The 24,375-nt window shown below is 36.9% G+C and overlaps 1 protein-coding gene across 1 annotated transcript in view; it reads right to left on the reverse strand.

Moving 5' to 3' along the window:
- LOC128656400 (titin-like) overlaps positions 1-24,375 on the reverse strand; it is a 491,015-nt gene that overhangs the window by 6,350 nt on the left and 460,290 nt on the right. The window contains exons 121-124 of the mRNA XM_053710280.1: positions 9,530-9,787; positions 7,971-8,228; positions 6,567-6,824; positions 2,131-2,388 (exon numbers count right to left, since the gene is read on the reverse strand). Of these exons, the coding sequence (XP_053566255.1) occupies positions 2,131-2,388; positions 6,567-6,824; positions 7,971-8,228; positions 9,530-9,787 (1,032 nt within the window). The remainder of the gene's footprint in view (positions 1-2,130; positions 2,389-6,566; positions 6,825-7,970; positions 8,229-9,529; positions 9,788-24,375) is intronic.

Here is a 24,375-nt window from a genome sequence, read left to right on the forward strand (position 1 = left end):
TTCAAAATTCACACAACTGCATGTTCCAATAGCTCTAGTAAAAGTGAAAATTGTTGAGCTTCCCCTAGTCTCCAACCTCCATATGCTTGTTTAAGGTTTGAATGGACAAGCCTGTATGACTTAAATAAATATTTAGTGCCTTACTGGTTGTCCCTAACATCAATTATTAGTAATACTATGTCAGGATTGGACAGGGAAACGAATGCTCAGAACCCCTGTACATCATTACAAACAAAGTAGCTTATTAGCTAAATTATATAACCCAGTAACACACCTTTTCAAAACAGAGCCCTGGTGAAAAAGTGTTTATATAGACAGGCTGCTATGGGCCCAGCTAGCACTTTGGCCCTTGTGCCTGCTCCACCTGTGGTAATTCTTCTCCTGCTATAACCCCTTTCCCCTTTCCTGACCCTTCCTAAAAATGTTGGTGCCAAATTGCATAAACAAACAAATCGATTTGATTAAGCAACTGTTCATTCTTCATCTGTTTTGGGCAGTTTGTGTATCAGATGAATCAGCATACATTCAGATGAATTTGTATTTGTCCAAGCCATATGCTCATCATCTCTAGTAGGTACATTGCCAATTGAATTTGTTAATGCCTCCAAACTATGAATATGATATTACCAGAATAGAGAAAAAGGCTTTTATTTAAAGGCTATTTGGGAGGGTATTTATGGGGTTTCCACATACCGAAAAGCCAAATATAGCATTAGCAATATATATGTGGCAAGTTTGACAGAAAAACATGACAGTTCATTAATTTAGCATAGATGATTACTGCTTAATGTGTGGATGCATTTTCTTTCACATAATGGGAGTTCATAACACATACAATTAGTTTCACATATCTTAATGTAAATTTATATTTAACAAATTGTTTGAAAATTGCAAACATTCAACTGCAATCATAAATGAACACACTGATGATCATACTTTAATGTGTGTCTGCTTCATAGGGGGAAATGGCTCAAAATTCAGGCAGACGTTCACAGCTAGTGGACCTATTCAGCCAGCTGATATTGCTTGTGGAAACCCATGCAAAGCAATTCTCACAGAAATTATGATGGATTGGAATGGGGTCATATATGCTAAGCTATCCAGATGAATTCATATTAAGCTACAATTGTCCAATTCCCCTTGATAATTCTCATATGGACTCTGATATATATGATCTTTTTGGATCTTATTGGGTCTCATTATGTATTAAAGTTTTTACAACCATCCTTTGAGATAGGAAGCATGATCTTAACATATTCTTGTACAAATTTCTGATATTATGGTTATAGAAATAGGATATTATTTAAAGCATCCTAGGTAATGCACATAGATTAGGTGTGGGTTGCATATGTATCTAACACATGTTTTTATTATCTTTGTGGTACAGCATGATATGGATCGTTGCAAGTGTGCTGCCGCAATAGGGGGTTCAGTGGCGATGCACGCGATATCCTGTAAGGATCAGATTCTAGATTCCAAGTGAACTTGAGCCTCTGTATATTTGCGATAGCAGGATTGCAACGATCACACAAATAGATCAGCTGGCATAACCGGATGTTGACATGGGTTATCATGACTACGTAGACACAGGGGAGAGGACGTGGCGCACAATGATGCGCTATGATGACGTCAGACGCCCAGTCTCAATGGTGGTATGCTGTGTGCTGATAACAGAGTGAGGAAGGTATATAAAGATGTAGTAGTAGTAAGTTTGTCAGTAGTTTTAGGATATTTGTTGTATGTAATTTTGTGACATTTGAAAAAGGTACAAGGATGCATCAAAACGTCATGTCTTTTTAACTTGATTTTATAAATTTACTTTTTATCAAAAGACCATTGAGTGCCTGTATCACTCGATGAACTTTGGATTAATTTATACAGTGCACCTTCGCAGTAGCCTAACAGTGAGATTGTGCTATCCTTTTATGGAATATATATATATATATATATGTGTATGTTTTTCTTTTCAGTAGGGAAGAGAGTATTTCCTGTTCTTGATGAAGGATTATGGATTCCTTGGAATCTTTTTCACAGTGCTAGCTTTCTACCTATAGTCTTAAAGGGGGTTTCTACTGAATTAGCTTGTGAAACATTGCAATATGCTGTTCATTGCTAATATTTGGTACTTACTAGTAGTTATAGTTATATTGGTGATATCTCCTTGTAAGGTGTCTTCCCCTGACATTGCAGATACCATGATAGTGTACTGTGTTCCAGGATTCAGATTCTCAATAGTGGCTGATTCTGTGGATGAATTCTTAGTAAGTGAAGGATAGCCGAGGACCTCAATGTGATAGGAACTTCTGTTGCCTTGAGGGACTGTCCAGCTCAAGGTTACAAAGGTCAAGGTGACAGCATTAACAGTGAGACCCATAACAGCTTCCGGCTCTGAAATATAGGTAAATATTTACAAAAAAATATTTTTTCAATAACTTTTGTTTGCCTTTTGAAATGTATTGCATTTAACCCTGCTTGCAATCTTAATTACCTATTCTACATCTATATAACATATCCAGACCTTAATACTATATATGTGTCACAAGTATAAGAAATAAACATTCACAATTTTTTTAAACAATAAATTATTATTATACATTTATTTTGCCCACAATATAACAAAATAGTCAGACATAATAAAAAACCCATCTAACATGATGTCATTGGTATTCTCTTACTCATTATATTATTTTTGTAAAATATCTATCTATCTATCTATCTATCTATCTAGTTATTTAACTATATATCTATATGTCTATCTTTCAATCTATCTATCTATCTATCTATCTATCTATTTACATCAAATACACAGTAAAAAATATTATTAAATATTAAAATTAATTTAAAATTATTTTTAAAGTTTAAAAGGAATCTGAATGGAAATGGCTCCAATGTGTGTATGTACATATACTGTATATATATATATATATATATATATATATATATATATATATATATATGTGTGTGTGTGTGTGTGTGTGTGTGTGTGTGTGTGTGTATGTATGTATGTGTATATATATATATATATATATATATATATATATGTGTGTTTATGTGTATGGATATATAATAAAATAAATATAAATACACATACATGCACACACACATATATATATATATATATATATATATATATATATATATATATATACAGGGAGTGCAGAATTATTAGGCAAATTAGTATTTTGACTACATCATCCTCTTTATGCATGTTGTCTTACTCCAAGCTGTATAGGCTCGAAAGCCTACTACCAATTAAGCATATTAGATGATGTGCATCTCTGTAATGAGAAGGGGTGTGGTCTAATGACATCAACACCCTATATCAGGTGTGCATAATTATTAGGCAACTTCCTTTCCTTTGGCAAAATGGGTCAAAAGAAGGACTTGACAGGCTCAGAAAAGTCAAAAATAGTGAGATATCTTGCAGAGGGATGCAGCACTCTTAAAATTGCAAAGCTTCTGAAGCGTGATCATCGAACAATCAAGCGTTTCATTCAAAATAGTCAACAGGGTCGCAAGAAGCGTGTGGAAAAACTAAGGCGCAAAATAACTGCCTATGAACTGAGAAAAGTCAAGCGTGCAGCTGCCAAGATGCCACTTACCACCAGTTTGGCCATATTTCAGAGCTGCAACATCACTGGAGTTCCCAAAAGCACAAGGTGTGCAATACTCAGAGACATGGCCAAGGTAAGAAAGGCTGAAAGACGACCACCACTGAACAAGACACACAAGCTGAAACGTCAAGACTGGGCCAAGAAATATCTCAAGACTGATTTTTCTAAGGTTTTATGGACTGATGAAATGAGAGTGAGTCTTGATGGGCCAGATGGATGGGCCCGTGGCTGGATTGGTAAAGGGCAGAGAGCTCCAGTCCGACTCAGACGCCAGCAAGGTGGAGGTGGAGTACTGGTTTGGGCTGGTATCATCAAAGATGAGCTTGTGGGGCCTTTTCGGGTTGAGGATGGAGTCAAGCTCAACTCCCAGTCCTACTGCCAGTTTCTGGAAGACACCTTCTTCAAGCAGTGGTACAGGAAGAAGTCTGCATCCTTCAAGAAAAACATGATTTTCATGCAGGAGAATGCTCCATCACACGCGTCCAAGTACTCCACAGCGTGGCTGGCAAGAAAGGGTATAAAAGAAGAAAATCTAATGACATGGCCTCCTTGTTCACCTGATCTGAACCCCATTGAGAACCTGGGGTCTATCATCAAATGTGAGATTTACAAGGAGGGAAAACAGTACACCTCTCTGAACAGTGTCTGGGAGGCTGTGGTTGCTGCTGCACGCAATGTTGATGGTGAACAGATCAAAACACTGACAGAATCCATGGATGGCAGGCTTTTGAGTGTCCTTGCAAAGAAAGGTGGCTATATTGGTCACTGATTTGTTTTTGTTTTGTTTTTGAATGTCAGAAATGTATATTTGTGAATGTTGAGATGTTATATTGGTTTCACTGGTAAACATAAATAATTGAAATGGGTATATATTTGTTTTTTGTTAAGTTGCCTAATAATTATGCACAGTAATAGTCACCTACACACACAGATATCCCCCTAAAATAGCTATAACTAAAAACAAACTAAAAACTACTTCCAAAACTATTCAGCTTTGATATTAATGAGTTTTTTGGGTTCATTGAGAACATGGTTGTTGTTCAATAATAAAATTAATCCTCAAAAATACAACTTGCCTAATAATTCTGCACTCCCTGTATATACATACATACACATATACCCATACACATATGTAGACATATATATATATATATATACACACACTCACACACAATATAGCCCTTTCTATTCAAACACCTTGTAATTACCTTTTAACCAATTTTATTTTACCCCTTACTCTTTACACTAGGGGGTATATTTACTAAGCAGGAGATGCTGCTTATTCTGCGGGAACCTTCCATCTCACCGGAAACAGAACTGAAGACCGCTGCTCCTTAACTCTCTGCCACCTTTTAAGTGGCGGACTGCAATCATTCCAATCAGATACGATCGGGATGATTGACACCCTCTGCTAGCAGACGATTGGCGGCGAATGTGCAGGGGGTGGCATTGCACAAGCATTTCTTGTAAAATGCTTGTGCAATGTTAAATGCTGTCAGCCTATGCTGTTGGCATTTAGCGATGCAGGGCGGACATGATTTGCTATAGCGAATCATGCCCACATGGGTTTTGATAAACCTACCCCTAGGTCACACAAACCTGCTGTGCTAATTTAGTAATATCCACATATCAAACTGACTCAACAGCACCAGTGGCTAACAGTGTGCAAGCTGAAGGAGCCACTGCTCTTAACTCCAAACGATGAACAATCCACAAACACAGCAGCAGCACCAAGGTAATGTTCACTTTACTTTATTAGTACCAGGAAGCAACAGAACATGACGTTTCAGACTCAAATGCCCTTAATCATATGACCTCATGCCAGTATACACCTCTCATTTATACACATCACCACAGGTGTAACCATTTACCTATTCACCTGATTCTTAAGACATTCCAATCCTAACACTTATATGGCGACACCTAGTGGTCTTGTAACACTGGTACACATCACAAAATTAAAAACAAATAACTATTCACATTATTAGATTATTTAACAACCCTTCATTTTCTCTGCATATGTTTAAAATTGATGTATATATTTTGTATCTGTATAAGAGGCAGCCATGCATTGTTATGTGAATAGTGATTTGTTTTTAAATTTTGTGATATTTACCACTGTTACTAGACCACTAGGTGTCGCCATATAAGTGTAAGGATTGGAATGTGTTAAGAATTCATACCATATTTAGATCCAGAAAAGCTATATTAAAATTCATTTGGAGGAATAGGACTTTCCCTTTAAAGCGATATTTTCTTGTAAAATTTGTTTTCATTCAATGTGTTATCACTTAGTTGTTATACCAGATGCAGAGCATTAAATATATGGGACATTCTTCCTTTATGTTTATTTTTTCTAGTTGAAATACATTGTTTTGCTGATTAAAACCACCATCTATTGTTCTCAAGGACATGTACATTTAAATGCGCTAAGCGTGCAGAAATATCTGACGCTCATGTTATCTCCCTGTACACAAATGTCAATAGTTAGGTATTGAAATGCTAATTATGGGTGGGGGATACAAAAATCTCTGTCAGTTAAAAGAATTAGCTCTTTGAGAACACACTAAAGAGTAGAACATGTTTCAGTAAAATGTCCCCTTAATATAAATCCAGACAAACAGATTAGTCATAAAATATACCTATGAATTTGCTCATCAAAGAAGATTGCATATATCATTTTAAGCAGAATTAGCCGATATATCAATAACCATAAAACTGTGTTTTTTGTTTTATATATATATATATATATATATATATATATGAGAAATCATTATTATAACTGATGAGCTAGTACTACGAGTGACAGCCAATCATAAACACACCTGATATGTACTAAGCAGGCACAGCTTTAAAAACATACTACAAAAATGTAACATTGTATACTAGTAATTACCTATACAATCCTACAATGAATTATTTTTTATGGCTCTGTGTTCATTGTTAACTTACTTGTATAGGTAGATCGGCTGCTGTTCCTCCCCTGTACTTTAGAGTCACCAGCTACAGCAGAGACCAGGAATGTGTAATAATTCCCGGGGGTCAGGTCCTCAATTGTTAGAGAAGTTGATGTCACAGTTTTACTAAATGTTGCATTTTCCTGAATTTGGATCAAATAAGAACCTGTGTTTCCCTCAGGTGGCTCCCAGCTCAGAGAGACAGATCTGGTGGTGATGCCGGTTATATTTAAGTTATTTACTGCTTCAGGCCCTAATAAGAAAACAAAGAGCTGATGTTACTCTATTTTAATCCAAATCAAGTCACCAAGAACTTCCTTATGTTAGAAGGAGAAAAATAAATCTCAGTCATAGTGACTTAAGATGAGCGGTATCAGAAAATGGTCAGGTTTAATCACTACTATTTTATGAAATATAAATGTGACTGATAATGGGATCAATAATTTTATAAAGATAGTAGTGGTATATACTAATATATCACAGCAGTTGACTGTAGGTGTCACAGAAATTAGTAGTGAAGATTGATAGCATTTATGACAAATATTGCCTATACTGTATTATTTTACTGTGGCTAATTAAGGATCATTTGAAATTTGCGATTCCTGCTAAAATTCTATGCTTAGTCATTGTATAGATGTTGACACATTGCAGTGTCACATGTAAATGTATATGGGAATCATAATGTAAAAAGCTTGTAGGGCCACTGGAGAATGGAAGGCTTTTCCTCACAAGTACAGCAGTACAGCAGTGTCACAAGATATAAGCTCCAGCATGTTGCCAATTCCCACTTTTCAGTGATAGCCTTGAAATAGAAATCAAGGAGGAGGAAGGAAGAAAGGTTTGAAAAGATATGGTAAAGACTGAAGATGCTTACATTTGAGCATACAATCATTATTACATTTCTCTTTATTCTGCAAGTGAGTTCATATTCAGTACTGGTCGGTTTAAGTCTCATGCCTATGTGAAATAGTTTACCACACCTTCTTTCTTTTTTGTAACTCCCACCAGGTTCATATAAAGAATAGCTAAGGCAAGGCTTATTAGGAGGGTTATGAAAGAGATCTTTCCCAGATAAAAAAAATGGTCAAAAGATATACCCATGGATGTGTGTATCACGGTGCTATTCATATATCACTTTGATCATGAAGAACCTGATACATAAATAGCTTGTTTCTGGTTGTATATTTATGGAATCACATTTATTACTGATGGGTCAGTACTGCAATGAGTGATAACCAATCATTTATATCAAAACAACAGTCAAGTAGTAACTATGCACAGCATATAAAAAACACACATAACAAAAAAGTAGTGCAACGACAATGTTTACAAATGATATTTGTCATTATCTCTACAATTATTCCTCTTTTCATAACTCTGGATTGATTTGTCCACTTACTTGTATAGGTAGATCTGCTGCTGCTCACCCCCTTTACTTTAGAGTCACCAGCTAGAGCAGAGACCAGGAATGTGTAATAATTCCCAGGGACCAGGTCTTCAATTGTAATAGAAGTTAATGTCACAGTTTTACTAAATGTTGCATTTTCCTGAATTTGGATCAAATAAGAACTTGTGTTTCCCTCATGTGGCTCCCAGCTCAGAGAGACAGATCTGGTGGTGATGCCGGTTATATTTGTATTCTTTACTTGTTCAGGTACTAATAGGACGATAAAGAGCTGATGTTACTTATTTTTAATCACAAGTAAATTTACAACACTTTTTAAGAACTATCAATCTCAGTGTCTGAGACATTAACATTAGCACTAACAACACATGGGCAACATTAATCACAAATATTTTGTTATAAAACTCAGTTTTACTGATCAAAATATCAGTGATTTGTAAACATAGCTTTGTTAACTACTAATATATAATAGCACATGTTATTACATTTGCTTTCTTCTCATGGTATTCTTTCATGAAGAGCATACTTAAGTAAGAAGCGTGCACGTTTTTGGAGTGCTACATGGCAGTAAACACTGCTGCCATCTAGTATCCATGCAAATGTATAAAATTATTAAAAGTATTCTTGCAAAACTGTTGCCATATAGTTCTTCCGACTAGTGCACATCCTTAAACTGCCTACCTGTTTTTCTCAAAGGATAGCAAAAGAACAACGTACATTTGATAAAAGAAGTAAATAGGAAACTTGTACACTATCGGAAACATGAAAGAAACATTTTTTGTTTCATTTCCCTTTGAGACCTACACATATAGGGCCAGATTACAATTGGAGCACAAAATATGGCATTCGCTAATGTGCGCTGATATTACAAGTTGAGCGTGAAGTGAAAGAAAACTCGCGTTTGCATTGCATGGAATCATTGTTCTCATGAGAGCTCGCTTCCATAGGCTCCAATGGGAGCCTCGTTCTGATGCCGTCATACACGACACCGAATCTAAGTGCAGCGAAGGGGGTAAATAGCGCAGAGAAGGCAGAAATATTAAATATATATGTATATGATTATATACATATATATATATATGTGTGTTATTTACTGGGAACGCAATGTAAAGGCACTTTTAGTGCTGGTTCTTTTTCTAACACCCCACACCCACCAACTTTTAACCCCTTAAAATTCCCTAGTGCAGTATTTTTTTTTTCATAAAAAAATAAAAGACGATCTACTTTGGGGTAATTTGGGGCACTTTTAGAAAATTATCCAGAGATCTGACCTCTTGTTAATTTTGTGAGTGCTAATTGCTACCGTGAACTCTCGGTAGCAATAACCAGCAACTTGTAATGGATGTTTATTAATCACCTGTGCTCCACTTGTAATCTAGGCCATTGTTTTTTTAATGCTATTCTGGATTTATATTTATTAATATTATTGGGTCAGCCACTCATTTATATAAAGACTGGTATATCCCAACCATTTACAGATAATAAAAACACACACTAAAATATAATTAGTAATGACTGCACAGTTTACTAACAATAATCTCTGCAATCCTTACTTGTATAGGCAGATTGGCTGATGTTCCTCCCCTGTACTTTAGAGTCACCAGTAAGAGCAGAGACCAGGAATGTGTAATATTTCCCAGGGACCAGGTCTTCAATTGTAACAGAAGCTGAAGTCACATATTTAGTAAAGGTTGCATTTTCTTGGATTTGAATCAGATAAGAACTTGCATTTCCCTCTGGTGGATCCCAGCTCAGAGAGACAGATCTGGTAGAGATGCTGGTTATGTTTCGATTCTTCACTTGTTCAGGGACTAATACGAAGATAAAGAGCCAATGTTACTTATTTTTAATCACAAGTACATTTACAACACTTTTTTTGCTAGTATAAGAATTATCATTCTCATTGTTTGAGATAGATAATTATCACTAATAACTAATGTACTGATTTAATCACAAATACTTTGTTATACACACAATACACAGTTTCACTGATCAGAATACAAGTGATTTGTAAACATAAGTGGAGCGATACAATTTGATCTGTCTATCGTCCCATGTTAATGCTGATATTACAAATTGAAAGTTAAAAGCTAGCGAGTGAGTGAAAGACTCAGGCACGTTAACATCTGGAGCTCAGACATCACAACCGTACTATCTACAAAAAAGTAATTTGTTTTATCGCTTACGTGCTAATCCGGAGGTGCACTAGGCCAACTATTTAAAAGCTGATGGTGCGTTAGGGATGCTTCAAATACCTATCGGCTAGATTACGAGTTTTTGTAAGTAATGGTGTGCGTGGCTAACGCACAGTTTTTCCTTACTGCTCACCTACAGTAACGCTGGTATTACAGTTTTATTTAAACCCGGCGTTAGCCGCAAAAAAGTGAGCGTAGAGCAGAATTTAGCTCTACATCTCACCTCAATACCAGCGCTGCTTACGGTAGCGGTAAGCTGGCAAAACGTGCTTGTGCACGATTTCCCCATAAGTTTCAATGGGGCAGAGCCGGCTGAAAAAAAAACCTAACACCTGCAAAAAAGCAGCGTTCAGCTCCTAACGCAGCCCCATTGATTCCTATGGGGAAATACTTTTTATGTCTACACCTAACACCCTAACATGAACCCCGAGTCTAAACACCCCTAATGTTACACTTATTAACCCCTAATTCGCCGCCCCCAACATCGCCGACACCTGCATTATATTATTAACCCCTAATCTGCCGCTCCGGACACCACCGCCACCTACATTATACTTATTAACCCCTAATCTGCCGCCCCCAATGTCGCTGACACCTACCTACAATTATTAACCCCTAATCTTCCGCCCCCAATGTCACCGCCACTATAATAAAGTTATTAACCCCTAAATCTAATTCTAACCCTAACCCCCCCCCCCCAACTTAAATAAAATTTAAATAAATCTAAATAAAATTACTACTATTAACTAAATTATTCCTATTTAAAACTAAATACTTACCTATAAAATAAACCCTAAGCTAGCTACATTATAACTAATAGTTACATTGCAGCTAGCTTAGGGTTTATTTTTTATTTTACAGGCAACTTTGTATTTATTTTAACTAGGTACAATAGTTATTAAATAGTTATTAACTATTTAATAACTTCCTAGTTAAAATAAATACAAATATACCTGTAAAATAAATCCTAACCTAAGTTACAATTAAACCTAACACTACACTATAATTAAATAAATTACCTAAATGAACTACAATTAATTACAATTAAATTAAATAAACTAAATTACGGAAAAAAAACCCCACTAAATTACAGAAAATAATAAAATAATTACAATTTTTTTAAACTAATTACACCTAATCTAATCCCCCTAATAAAATAAAAAAAGCCCCCCAAAATAATAAAAAATCCCTACCCTATACTAAATTACAAATGGCCCTTAAAAGGGCTTTTTGCAGGGCATTGCCCCAAAGTAATCAGCTCTTTTACCTGTAAAAAAAAAAGACAATACCCCCCAACATTACAACCCACCACCCACACACCCAACCCTACTCTAAAACCCACCTAATCCCCCCTTAATAAAACCTAACACTACCCCCTTGAAGATCACCCTACCTTGAGACGTCTTCACCCAACTGGGCATAAGTGGCGCTCCAGACGGTCCGAAGTCTTCATCCTATCCGGGCAGAAGAAGTCCTCCAGATGGGCAGAAGTATTCATCCAGGCGGCATCTTCTATCTGCATCCATCCGGAGCGGAGCGGTTCATCTTCACGACATCCGACGCGGAGCATCTTCTTCATTCGATGGCGACTGGAACAATGACGGGTCCTTTAAATTACGTCATCTAAGATGGCGTCCATTCAATTCCAATTGGCTGATAGAATTCTATCAGCCAATCGGAATTAAAGTAGAAAAAATCCTATTGGCTGATCCAATCAGCTAATAGGATTGCAGTTCAATCCTATTGGCTGATTAGAACAGCCAATATGATTGAGCTTGCATACTATTGGCTGATTGGAACAGCCAATAGAATGCAAGCTCAATCCTATTGGCTGATTGGATCAGCCAATAGGATTTTTTCTACCTTAATTCCGATTGGCTGATAGAATTCTATTAGCCAATCGGAATTGAAGGGACGCCATCTTGGATGACGTCATTTAAAGGACCCGTCATTGTTCCAGTCACCGTCAAACTAAGAGGATGCGCCGCGTCGGATGTCTTGAAGATGGACCCGCTCCGCTCCGAACGGATGAAGATAGAAGATGCCGCCTGGATGAAGACTTCTCCCCGTCTGGAGTACTACTTCTGCACCGAATAGGATGAAGACTTCAGGCCGTCTGGAGGACCACTTCTGCCTGTTTGGGTGAAGACATCTCAAGGTAGGGTGATCTTCAAGGGGGTAATGTTAGGTTTTATTAAGGGGGGATTGGGTGGGTTTTAGAGTAGGGTTGGGTGTGTGGGTGATGGGTTGTAATGTTGGGATGTTGGGGGGGTATTGTCTTTTTTTTACAGGTAAAAGAGCTGATTACTTTGGGGCAATGCTCCTCAAAAAGCCCTTTTAAGGGCTATTTGTAATTTAATATAGGGTAGGGATTTTTATTATTTTGGGGGGCTTTTTTATTTTATTAAGGGGATTAGATTAGGTGTAATTAGTTTAAAAAAATTGTAATTATTTTATTATTTTCTGTAATTTAGTGTTTTTTTCATAATTTAGTTTATTGAATTTAATTGTAATTAATTGTAGTTAATTTAGGTAATTTATTTAATTATAGTGTAGTGTTAGGTGTAATTGTAACTTAGGTTAGGATTTATTTTACAGGTATATTTGTATTTATTTTAACTAGGAAGTTATTAAATCGTTAATAACGATTTAATAACTATTGTACCTAGTTAAAATAAATACAAAGTTGCCTGTAAAATAGAAATAAACCCTAAGCTAGCTACAATGTAAATATTAGTTATATTGTAGCTATTTTAGGGTTTATTTTATAGGTAAGTATTTAGTTTAAATAGGAATAATTTATTTAATTGTAGTAATTTTATTTCGATTTATTTAAATTTTAGTTAGGGGGGTGTTAGGGTTAGGGTTAGACTTAGATTTTGGGGTTAATAAATTTAATATAGTTGCGGTGACGTTGGGGCGGCAGATTAGGGGTTAATAAATGTAGGTAGGTGTTGGCGATGTTAGGGACAGAAGATTAGGGGTTAATAAAATGTAACTAATGTTTGCGAAGCGGGAGTGCGGCGGTTTAGGGGTTAATCTATTTATTGAAGTGGCGGCGATGTCCGGTCGGCAGATTAGGGGTTAAAAAATGTATTTAAGTGTTTGCAATGTGGGGGGGGGTTGGTTTAGGGGTTAATATGTAGTTTATGGGTGTTAGTGTACTTTTTAGCACTTTAGTTAAGAGTTTTATGTTACGGCATTAGCCCATAAAATTCTTAACTACTGACTTTTAAATGCGGTAGGAATCTTGACAGGAGAGGGTCTACCGCTCACTTTTTCCAAGACTCGTAATACCGGCGTTATGCAAGTCCCATTAAAAAGATAGGATACGCAATTTACGTAAGTGGATTTGCGGTATGCTCGAGTCACGGAAAAAAAGTGAGCGGTACACCTGTACCTGCCAGACTCGTAATACCAACGGGCATTAAAAAACAGCGTTGGGACCTCTCGACGCTGCTTTTTAAGGCTAACGCAAGACTCGTAATCTAGGCGCATGTTCCTTAATTAGAAGAATATGTTTTTTTATTTTTAAATATACATTTCTACATATATCTAATTGATTTTTTTTATATCAATACCTATATATATATATATATATATATATATATATATATATATATATGTGTGTGTGTGTGTGTGTGTACAAAAACGATCAGCTTTTTGCACGCATAGTACATAGCGCACGTATTGCAAGTTGAAAGTTAATGCGATTGCAAAAGCATAATCACATTTTGCACTCGTGTGTTAAAAAAGTTGCATAAAACACAACATAAATACATTCAAAATTATAGTTACACTCATATAAACACTATCTGATAGAAAAATCTTATAAATTTAAAAAAAAAATTGTAATGTGTTTTGCTGCAAAGGGCTTTATTGTATATATACATACTTATATATTTCTAAATATATATAGATGTGTGTACATGTGTATTTAAGTATATATGTGTTTTACTGTATATTTACTGTACATATTTGACATTACAATGCCCTTCACATACAGGAATGTTATTTTAATTGTAAATATACAGTATACATACCTGTATATCTGAGCCTGCAGAAATATAGGTATATATATATATATATATATATATATTTTTTTTTTTATTTTTTTTACATTAACATTATCAGAGAGTGTGGAGTAATTTTGCAATTTATCAAGGAAGAAATGTCATATTCCGTTTAGAACAAATAATTAACATAAATTATTAACACTCAACTGAAGTAGGGGGTGTTAGAGGGGGGGGGGGCATAGAGGGGCCTTAGTAAGTCCTTTTTTTTTTTGAAGGGAGGAGGGATTAATAATAAAAGGAGATTGTAATATTGATGAGGTCACAATCTAAAAAGACTGCTATATATATCTGACTCACAAGCCATGCTCTCATAGGAAACCTAATGTTAACACCTAGGTAAAGGCTATAGCTATTTGTAACTACTGGCTTTTGGAGTAGTAACTCCCCTGTGTGTATTGTTCTTTTTATATATATATATATATATATATATATATATATATATATATATATATATATATATATATATATATATATATATGTATATATATATATATAAATATATATATATATATATATATATATATACAATCAATGTTTATTGCTTAATTTGCCAAATAAAAAAATTAAATAAATTAAAAAAAAAAAACATTATCAGAGATATATATAAATATATATTTAATAATAAAAATAAAAAAATAAAATTCTATGTGAAGAACATAGGAATTTAAACCATAAATTTAGGTCTAACATGGTGCCGGGTTAGTGGACAAGAAAAATTTAGAACCTCATTGCGAATTATTGAATTATTACATTTAAAAATATATTAATAAAAATTATTAAAAAATATTATACATAAATAGTCTGTAGAATATATATATATATATATTACAGCATGTAAAATAATTTTTAATAATTAGGTTAGCACGCAAATAATAGGTGTTAGATTTTTTTCTTCTGTGCTCTCCATTGACTTCTATAGGGAGAATACGCAATTGTGATATTTGATTAGCACGCGCTGGGTTTCAGTCACGCACAAACTTTTTTTATTTTTAACTTGGAATACGTGCACAATCTGGCAAACGCGAAAGACTTTTAGCAAAGTTTACGCTTGAACGAAAGTGCTAAATAGCACGCTGCTTGCAATCTGGCACAAAAATAACATTTTCTTCTAAATGAACATAGGAATTTCAAGTATTTATATTAAAAAAACATTATTAACATCAGTTATTTGTACAGGACCAGCAGGTTTCCACAGCACTATAATAATATGTAAAGGTAATATTTATAGGGAACAGATGTGTAGAGGGCCTTGTCAAGAGTTGTACTGTTATAAATCACCTTTCATAAATGTGATTCTACAAAACAGCTGGGCTCGTAGGCTTACATGCTAAGGGGGTGGGGAGGAACGTAGGTAAGAAAGGTTAGCATATGTTGAATGCATCCCTGAACAGTAGAATCTTTAAAGGATGCTTTAAAAGATGAAAACTAGGGAAGAGTCTTGTGGAGCAGGCAAAAAGTTCCACAAAATTGTTGCCCTTCTGGAGAAGTCCTATAGATGAGAATGTGAGGAGGTAACAAGAGGTGAGGAGAGAAGTAGTTTGTGAGCAGAGCGAAAGGGATAGGAAGGAGAATATCTGGAGACAATATCTGAGATATAGGGTGGAGCAGTTTTATTGAGGTCCTTGAATGTCAGAGTCAGGATTTTGGGGTCAATTTTACAAGTGCCAGGCAGACATGATTCTCTGTAGCAAATCATGTCCGTCTGACATCGCTAAATGCCAACAGTGTATGTGAAATGCTGGCAATGCTGTCCCCTGCACATTTGCAGCCAATCGGCCACTAGCAGGGGTTGTCAATCAACCCATCGTAATGGATCGGATGATTTCAGTCCACCATCTAAAAGGTGGTGAAGTTAAGGAGCAGCGGTCTAACCTGAAACTTTGGCCGTAGAAAGCAGCATCCTCTGCTTGTTAAATCTACCCCTTTGTGTTTAATTCTGGATGATAGAGGAAGCCAGTGAAGGGATTGGCAGAGAGGTGTAGCAGGCGGCATGCAAGGAAGATCAGATCGGCATTCATCATGGATTGTTAAGGAGATAGATGGTGGCTACGGGGACCAAAGAGGACGGAGTTGCAATAGTCAGGCGGGAGATTATGAGTGAATTAAAATCTTAGTTGTATCTTGGGTAAGGAAGTGGCAAATTTTGGTGATGTTTTTAAGGTGGAAATGGCAAGAACTGGACTTAGACTGAATGTAACAAGAGAAAGAAAGATTTGAGTTGAGTTAGGATAATTATGTTATTATCAACAGTTATAGAAAGATGAGGGATACTGACTAAACATATTAAAATTGTTTAAAAATTATATTGCATGTTTCACGTTATTTGACTGTGAAGGTTCCAAAAGTGTATGTATGTATGTATGTATGTATGTATGTATATATATATATATATATATATATATATACAAAGAGAGAAGTGCTCTAACAGAAATGAACAGCAGCTCATCAGCTAGTTATATGGCGATTTACCACCCAGGAGCAGCCTATTTTAGACCAGTGTGCTTTTCACAGAGGAAAACTTTCCTGTAGTATATCAGTCTGTTCCTGCCAAGTAAGGTCAGTCCAGCCCCCGGAATACCATGCGATTCTCCTCTAAACAAGAAACATGACAACCCTAGATGATCGTTTCGGCCTCCTATGGGCCTCGTCAGTGAGGTGCAGCCACATTCCTCTAAGCACACTGGGCAAGGAGTCCACTTCTGGTTTCCCTCATCACCCATAGGGAGATCTCCCTAGGGTCATATTAATTTGCATATAAAGAGAGAAGCGCTCTACCAGGAACGAACAACAGCTCACCAGCTAGTTCTATAGCGATTTACCACCCAGGATCAGCCTCTTTTACACCAGTGTGCTTTTCACAGAGGAAAACTATCCTGTAGTATATCAGTCTGATCCTGCTGTTTGTGGGGGTGAGAGGATTCAATCTTAAAAGGTAGCCTCAGACACGCTAATTTTCAGATACAGACTTGCAGCGTACTTCTCTGGTAGTCCGTATACTCCACAGCATCTCCCTTAGGGCCCACGTGACTCCGATAATGTCACTGTGTTGCATGCCCAGGTGAGTGAAGAAGCAAATGAATGTGGACTCCTTGCCCAGTGTGCTTAGAGAAATGTGGCTTTACCTCACTGACTAGGCACATAGGAGTCCGAAACAATCGTCTGGGGTTGTCATGTTCCTTGTTCAGAGGAGAATTGCCTGGTATTTCGGGGCTGGATTGACCTTACTTGGCGGGATCAGACTGATATACTACAGGAAAGTTTTCCTCTGTGAAAAGCACACTGGTCTAAAAGAGGCTGCTCCTGGGTGGTAAATCGACATAGAACTAGCTGATGAGCTGTTGCCAGGGTGCATTGTATATACAGTATACCACAAAAGTGAGTACACATTTTAACTTTTCACGTGACAACACAGAAGAAATGACACTTTGCTACATTGTATCACAGTGTAAATTTGCTGTCCCATCAAAATAACTCAACACACAGCCATTAATGTCTAAACCGTTGGCAACAAAAGTGAGTACACCCCTAAGTGGAAATGTCCAAATTGGGCCCAATTAGGCATTTTCCATCCCCGGTGTCATATGACTCATTAGTGTTACAAGGTCTCATGTGTGAATGGGGAGCAGGTGTGCTAAATCTGCTGTTATCACTCTCACACTATCTCATACTGGCCACTGGAAGTTCAACATGGCACCTCATGGCAAAGAACTATCTGAGGATCTGAAAAGAAGAATTGTTGCTCTACATAAAGATGGCCTAGGCTATAAGAAGATTGCCAAGACCATGAAACTGAGCTGCAGCATGGTAGGCAAGACCATACAGCGGTTTCACAGGACAGGTTCCACTCAGAACAGGCCTCGCCATCGTCGACCAAAAAAGTTGAGTGCACATGCTCAGCGTCATATCCAGAGGTTGTCTTTGGGAAATATACTTATGAGTGCTGCCAGCATTGCTGGTGAGGTTGAAGGGGTGGGGGAGTCAGCCTGTTAGTGCTCAGACCATACGCCGCACACTGCATCATATTGGTCTACATGACTGTCTTCCCAGAAGGAAGCCTCTTCTAAATATGATGCACAAGAAAGCCCGCAAACAGTTTGCTGAAGACAAGCAGACGAAGGACATGGATTACTGGAACCATGTCCTGTGGTTAGATGAGACCAAGATTAACTTATGTGGTTCAGATGGTGTTAATTGTGTGTGTTCGCAACCAGGTGAGGAGTACAAAGACAAGTGTGCCTACAGTCAAGCATGGTGGTGGGAGTGTCATGGTCTGGACCTGCATGAGTGCTGTCGGCACCGGGGAGCTACAGTTCATTGAGGAAACCATGAATGCCAACTTGTACTGTGACATACTGAAGCACAACATGATCCCCTCCCTTCAGAGACTGGGCTGCAGGGCAGTATTCCAACATGATAACGACCACAAACACACCTCTGACCACTGCCTTGCTAAAGAAGCTGAGGGTAAAGGTGATGGACTGGCCAAGCATGTCTCCAGACCTAAACCCTATTGAGCATCTGTGGGGCATCCTCAAACGGAAGGTGGGGGAGCGCAAAGGTCTCTAATATCCACCAGCTCCATGATGTCGTCATGGAGGAATGGAAGAGGACTCCAGTGTCATCTTGTAAAGGAAAAACAGAACAAAATAGAATTGTAACTGACCATAATAGTCTCAGAAGACCGGAATATTACAAACGCATGTGTAAAGAGTACAGAACTGCACCTATCTACTTGCTTCAGCTACTAGGTAGAGGTACAAACACTCTATTTCTTCTGCATTCGTATAGAAGTCACTTAATACAGCTAGTAGTGGAATGTGTAAAGTTATTACAATATAGTGGAGTGTCATGGAGTGTCAAAGGTATTCCAGCACAATGTCTATGCAATCATACAGTTATATGTATCCACTGTTGGAGAGACGGAAGAAAACAAGTTAAAGAGCTATACAGCTCAACTCACGTCCCTCTGGTAGAGGTAATCCTCCTTTCGGGGTAGTGTTTATATCCGTTGCGCTCCTTGTTCGGGGACTCATCCCCCCCTTCCTCCTTTTTCCTCCACACAGGTGCCACTATCTAGCTGCCGGTCTGGAGATTCTCCTACGTGCACATAAAACAAGTGCCTTCCTCCTACTGCCCGTGCTCACACTGTGGCCAAAGGTGTGTACAAAATAAGAAGAAATGGAGCACCGGGTATAAAAACAATTTTATTGATGAAAATTCACAAACAAAAGGACCATCGTCCATGGGGTAAAATCTTAAAGGCGGTAAAAGGATTGAGTTAGCCTAACTCAATCCTTTTACCACCTTTAAGATTTTTTGAAGAAGAAAAAAGGCTCTCTGTAGGTTTAGTCTATGTTGCTTCCTTGTAGATAAAGTAGATACATCAAAGCATTGAGTAAATGATGTCCCCCAGAAACATGAGGAATTAAGGAAATATTGATTCTACAACAGTGATTGCAAAGCAGTGTGAGAACAGCTTGAATGTGAGTCACCACCAGTTGAAGAGAAGGAGCCAGTACCAGAATGTCATCTAGATATGGAGCTACAAATATTCTCTGAGTTCACACCACTGACAAAAAGGGTTCCCAGCACTTAGTAAGCAACCTGGTAGACATGGCTAGACTGAATGGAAGTGCAATAAATTAATAATACCTGTTATGAAGGAAAATCTGAGGAATCTTACATGATCCCTATTAATAAGGCTATGCATATAGGCAACATTTAAGTCTAATGTAGACATAAATTAACCCTGCTGTACTAAAGTATGAATAGTTTCTATCTTGATGGTGGAAACTTTTAAAAATGTGTTCAAAATTTAGAGATCTAGGATAGACAAAAAGGTGTCCTCTTTCTTTGGGACAATAAACAGATTGGATTAAATTCCTTGATTTAGTTCTGTAGCTGGAACTGGGACTATGGGCCCCATGTACGAAGCCAGTGCAACTTTTCTGCACGGCTTTGCATCTAACGGGTAGCGGACCATATACAATGGCGGCCCGGATGTATCATTACACACTCACTTGAGTATTTAATGCTTTTTGTAATGATTTCTATCTACCAGATAAGAGGTGGAGCAGATGGTAAAAAGCAGTAGTTTATGAGGCTTTTTTTTTCTACATTGGATCTCAAGGAAATTTAGACATGATGAATCTTCCTCTCAGATGGGATTTGAATGAAAGCCAATCTGATACCCATGAGAAATAATGTCCAAAACCCAAGAATCCTGACTAGACCTTTCCAGTTTTTTCCTGATGGCTTTTAGGTCAGGAAGCACTGGACAACCAATAGGTTTTGGTCTCTGATTTTATGACAGCTGAAAATATTGAAAATTTCCTGAAGGCCTCTGCTCTTAGATTTTTTTTTTTGTCTTGAGGCAGGAATGATTCTTTGCCTGTAATGACTGTGGTAATAACTGCATCTAGTTCTGGGCCAAAAATAATTTTTCCTTAAAAATAAAGTCATAAAACTCTAGATTATATCTGCTGAAAAAGACTTTAGCAATAAGGCTTGCTAGAACAACCATTGCATAATTTCTAGCAGTAATTCATATAATTTCAATACCTGCATCACAAATAAAGCTGTGTGTGGTCCTCAATAGGTTTATGCCGTTCTTGATCTCCATCATGCATTATTAGAAATTAAATCTGAATATTTGTCACACCCAACTGCTTTAGCTGGCACTACACAAACTTTAATTACTGCTGATTTAAACATAAAACATGCTAATTGGAAGGACCTTTTTCTGAAAGCCTTCTAATTCCCTTTCCATGGATTCCTTAAAGGAGGAACTGTCATCCAAAGAAATGATAGTCTATCTAGCAAGAGTGGAAATTGCTCCATCTACTCCAATTTAGTAGAAGGTAGAGAAAACATAGTTTTGAATTTTGCAGATGAAACAAAGGGAATACCTGTTTTTTTCCTGTTCTTTACAATTTATATTAGAAGTTGATTTTGGAACAGGGAAGGTAGGAGGCTGTTTATGAGTTACCTGAAATAATTTATAAATCATTTTAACATGTTGAGTGTCTGAAATTGTAGGTCATGCACTTCCAAAGGAATTACAACTTCCCTCAAAAAAGCATGAAAACATTCCAGTTTAAAATTAAAGGAAAGGGTCCTGAGTTTCTGATAATCCATCATCAGAAGACAAAATGTAGAACTGAAATGTACCCCTTGTGCCAGAGGTGAATTGAAGGTAGTTGTCTTTATAATAAATCCCAGAAGAGCTAAAAGTCTGACTGAGAATAATCACTGCTTACTCTAACTCAGAAGTAGCATAGTGGATGTGCTCCTTAAATTTAGGCGACATTTCAGTGTCAATTCCTGTAGTATATGTTTTGAGCAATGCAGACCCCTGGGAAGTCTGGGAATAAGGTAATGCTGGAGTACCCTGACTAGAATTAGCCATGGGGGTCACACCAAATCATCCTCACAGAGTAAATGGGTTGAAAGCAGTAAATTGTGAGTAATGAAAAGCTTCTGGTAATTGAAAGGATAGCAAACACAGATTTAAAGGACATAAAACCCCAAAAAGTATTTCATGATTCAGATAGAGCATACAATTTTAAACAACTTTCCAATTTACTTCTATTATAAAATTGTCTTTGTTTTCGTGTTATTCTTTTTGAAAAACAGGAAGGTAAGTTCAGTAGGATGCACGTGTCCGTTGCACTATATGGCAGCAGTTTTGCAACAATGTTATACATTAGCAAGAGCACTAGATGACAGCGCTATTTCCAGTCATGTAGTGCTCCAGACATGCGCACAATACCTAGCTAGATATCTCTTCAACAAATAACAATAAGGGAACGAAGCAAATTTGATAATAGAAGTAAAAGGAAACTCTTTTAAAATTGTATTCTCTATCTGAATCATGAAAGAAAAAATAGGGTTTCATGTCCCTTTAAAAGTCAATGGACACAGAATTAACCCCTCAAGTTAATGATAGGTCAGCAATAAAGATAAGGCATAATGTATAAATGAGAATGCAGTGAGGTAATCTATACAAAATAAGCTGCAGACCCTTTAATAAATGTATAATACAGCAAGCAAATTAGTTAACCCTGGAACAAAAAGGATTTATATCAAGCTCTAGTAAAGCAGAGTGAATTTATCACTTCCACTGGCTCTGAATAGCTCAAACGTCAGGTAAAAATAGGTACCACACTTAGGGCTAGATTATGAGTGGGGCACTATTTAGCACTCCTGCTTGAGCGTAATCAATGCTGATGGAGGCTTTTTGCGCACATTGGGTTACGCTTGTATTATAAGATTAAAATTAAAAGGTTGCCCAAGAGCGTAAATTCTGATGCATGCTGAAAAAATATTGCTAACGAGTTAAGGTATTCTCCCATAGACTTCAATGGAGAGCGAAAACTGCAAAAAAACACCCATACTCTCGCTTTAACCCAATTGCGTTTATTCAAGTGCGCTAAACCTGACATGAATTATTAATATTTCAAATTTCAATGTTCTTCACAAACAGAACAATGTCCTTTTTTATTTTAAATAAATATATATATATCTGTAAATACCAATATATCCATTCCTATAGATACATAGGTATAGATATGTATTTTACATGAACAGTATCAGATATATAAAGAAGAATAAAAAGTACATTATTTTCTATGGCCTAGATTTAGAGTTCGGCGGTAGCCGTCAAAACCAGCGTTAGAGGCTCCTAACGCTGGTTTTAGGCTACCGCCGGTATTTGGAGTCAGTGATTAAAGGGTCTAACGCTCACTTTTCAGCCGCGACTTTTCCATACCGCAGATCCCCCTACGCCATTTGCGTAGCCTATATTTTCAATGGGATCTTTCTAACGCTGGTATTTAGAGTCGTTTCTGAAGTGAGCGTTAGAGCTCTAACGACAAGATTCCAGCCGCCTGAAAATAGCAGGAGTTAAGAGCTTTCTGGCTAACGCCGGTTTATAAAGCTCTTAACTACTGTACCCTAAAGTACACTAACACCCATAAACTACCTATGTACCCCTAAACCGAGCTCCCCCCACATCGCCGCCACTCGATTACATTTTTTAACCCCTAATCTGCCGACCGCCACCTACGTTATACTTATGTACCCCTAATCTGCTGCCCCTAACCCCGCCGACCCCTGTATTACATTTATTAACCCCTAACCTGCCCCCCACAACGTCGCCGCCAGCTATTTAAAATAATTAACCCCTAATCTTCCGACCGCAAAGCGCCGCCACCTACGTTATCCCTATGTACCCCTAATCTGCTACCCCTAACACCGCCGACCCCTATATTATATTTATTAACCCCTAATCTGCCCCCCTCAACGTCGCCGACACCTGCCTACACTTATTAACCCCTAATCTGCCGAGCGGACCTGAGCGCTACTATAATAAAGTTATTAACCCCTAACCCGTCTCACTAACCCTATCATAAATAGTATTAACCCCTAATCTGCCCTCCCTAACATCGCCGACACCTAACTTCAATTATTAACCCCTAATCTGCCGACCGGAGCTCACCGCTATTCTAATAAATGTATTAACCCCTAAAGCTAAGTCTAACCCTAACACTAACACCCCCCTAAGTTAAATATAATTTTTATCTAACGAAATAAATTAACTCTTATTAAATAAATGATTCCTATTTAAAGCTAAATACTTACCTGTAAAATACATCCTAATATAGCTACAATATAAATTATAATTATATTATAGCTATTTTAGGATTAATATTTATTTTACAGGCAACTTTGTAATTATTTTAACCAGGTACAATAGCTATTAAATAGTTAAGAACTATTTAATAGTTACCTAGTTAAAATAATAACAAATTTACCTGTAAAATAAATCCTAACCTAAGATATAATTAAACCTAACACTACCCTATCAATAAAATAATTAAATAAACTACCTACAATTACCTACAATTAACCTAACACTACACTATCAATAAATTAATTAAACACAATTCCTACAAATAAATACAATTAAATAAACTAGCTAAAGTACAAAAAATAAAAAAGAACTAAGTTACAGAAAATAAAAAAATATTTACAAACATAATAAAAATATTACAACAATTTTAAACTAATTACACCTACTCTAAGCCCCCTAATAAAATAACAAAGCCCCCCAAAATAAAAAATTCC

Source organism: Bombina bombina, chromosome 4, assembly GCF_027579735.1.
Source record: "Bombina bombina isolate aBomBom1 chromosome 4, aBomBom1.pri, whole genome shotgun sequence".
NCBI lineage: Eukaryota > Metazoa > Chordata > Amphibia > Anura > Bombinatoridae > Bombina > Bombina bombina.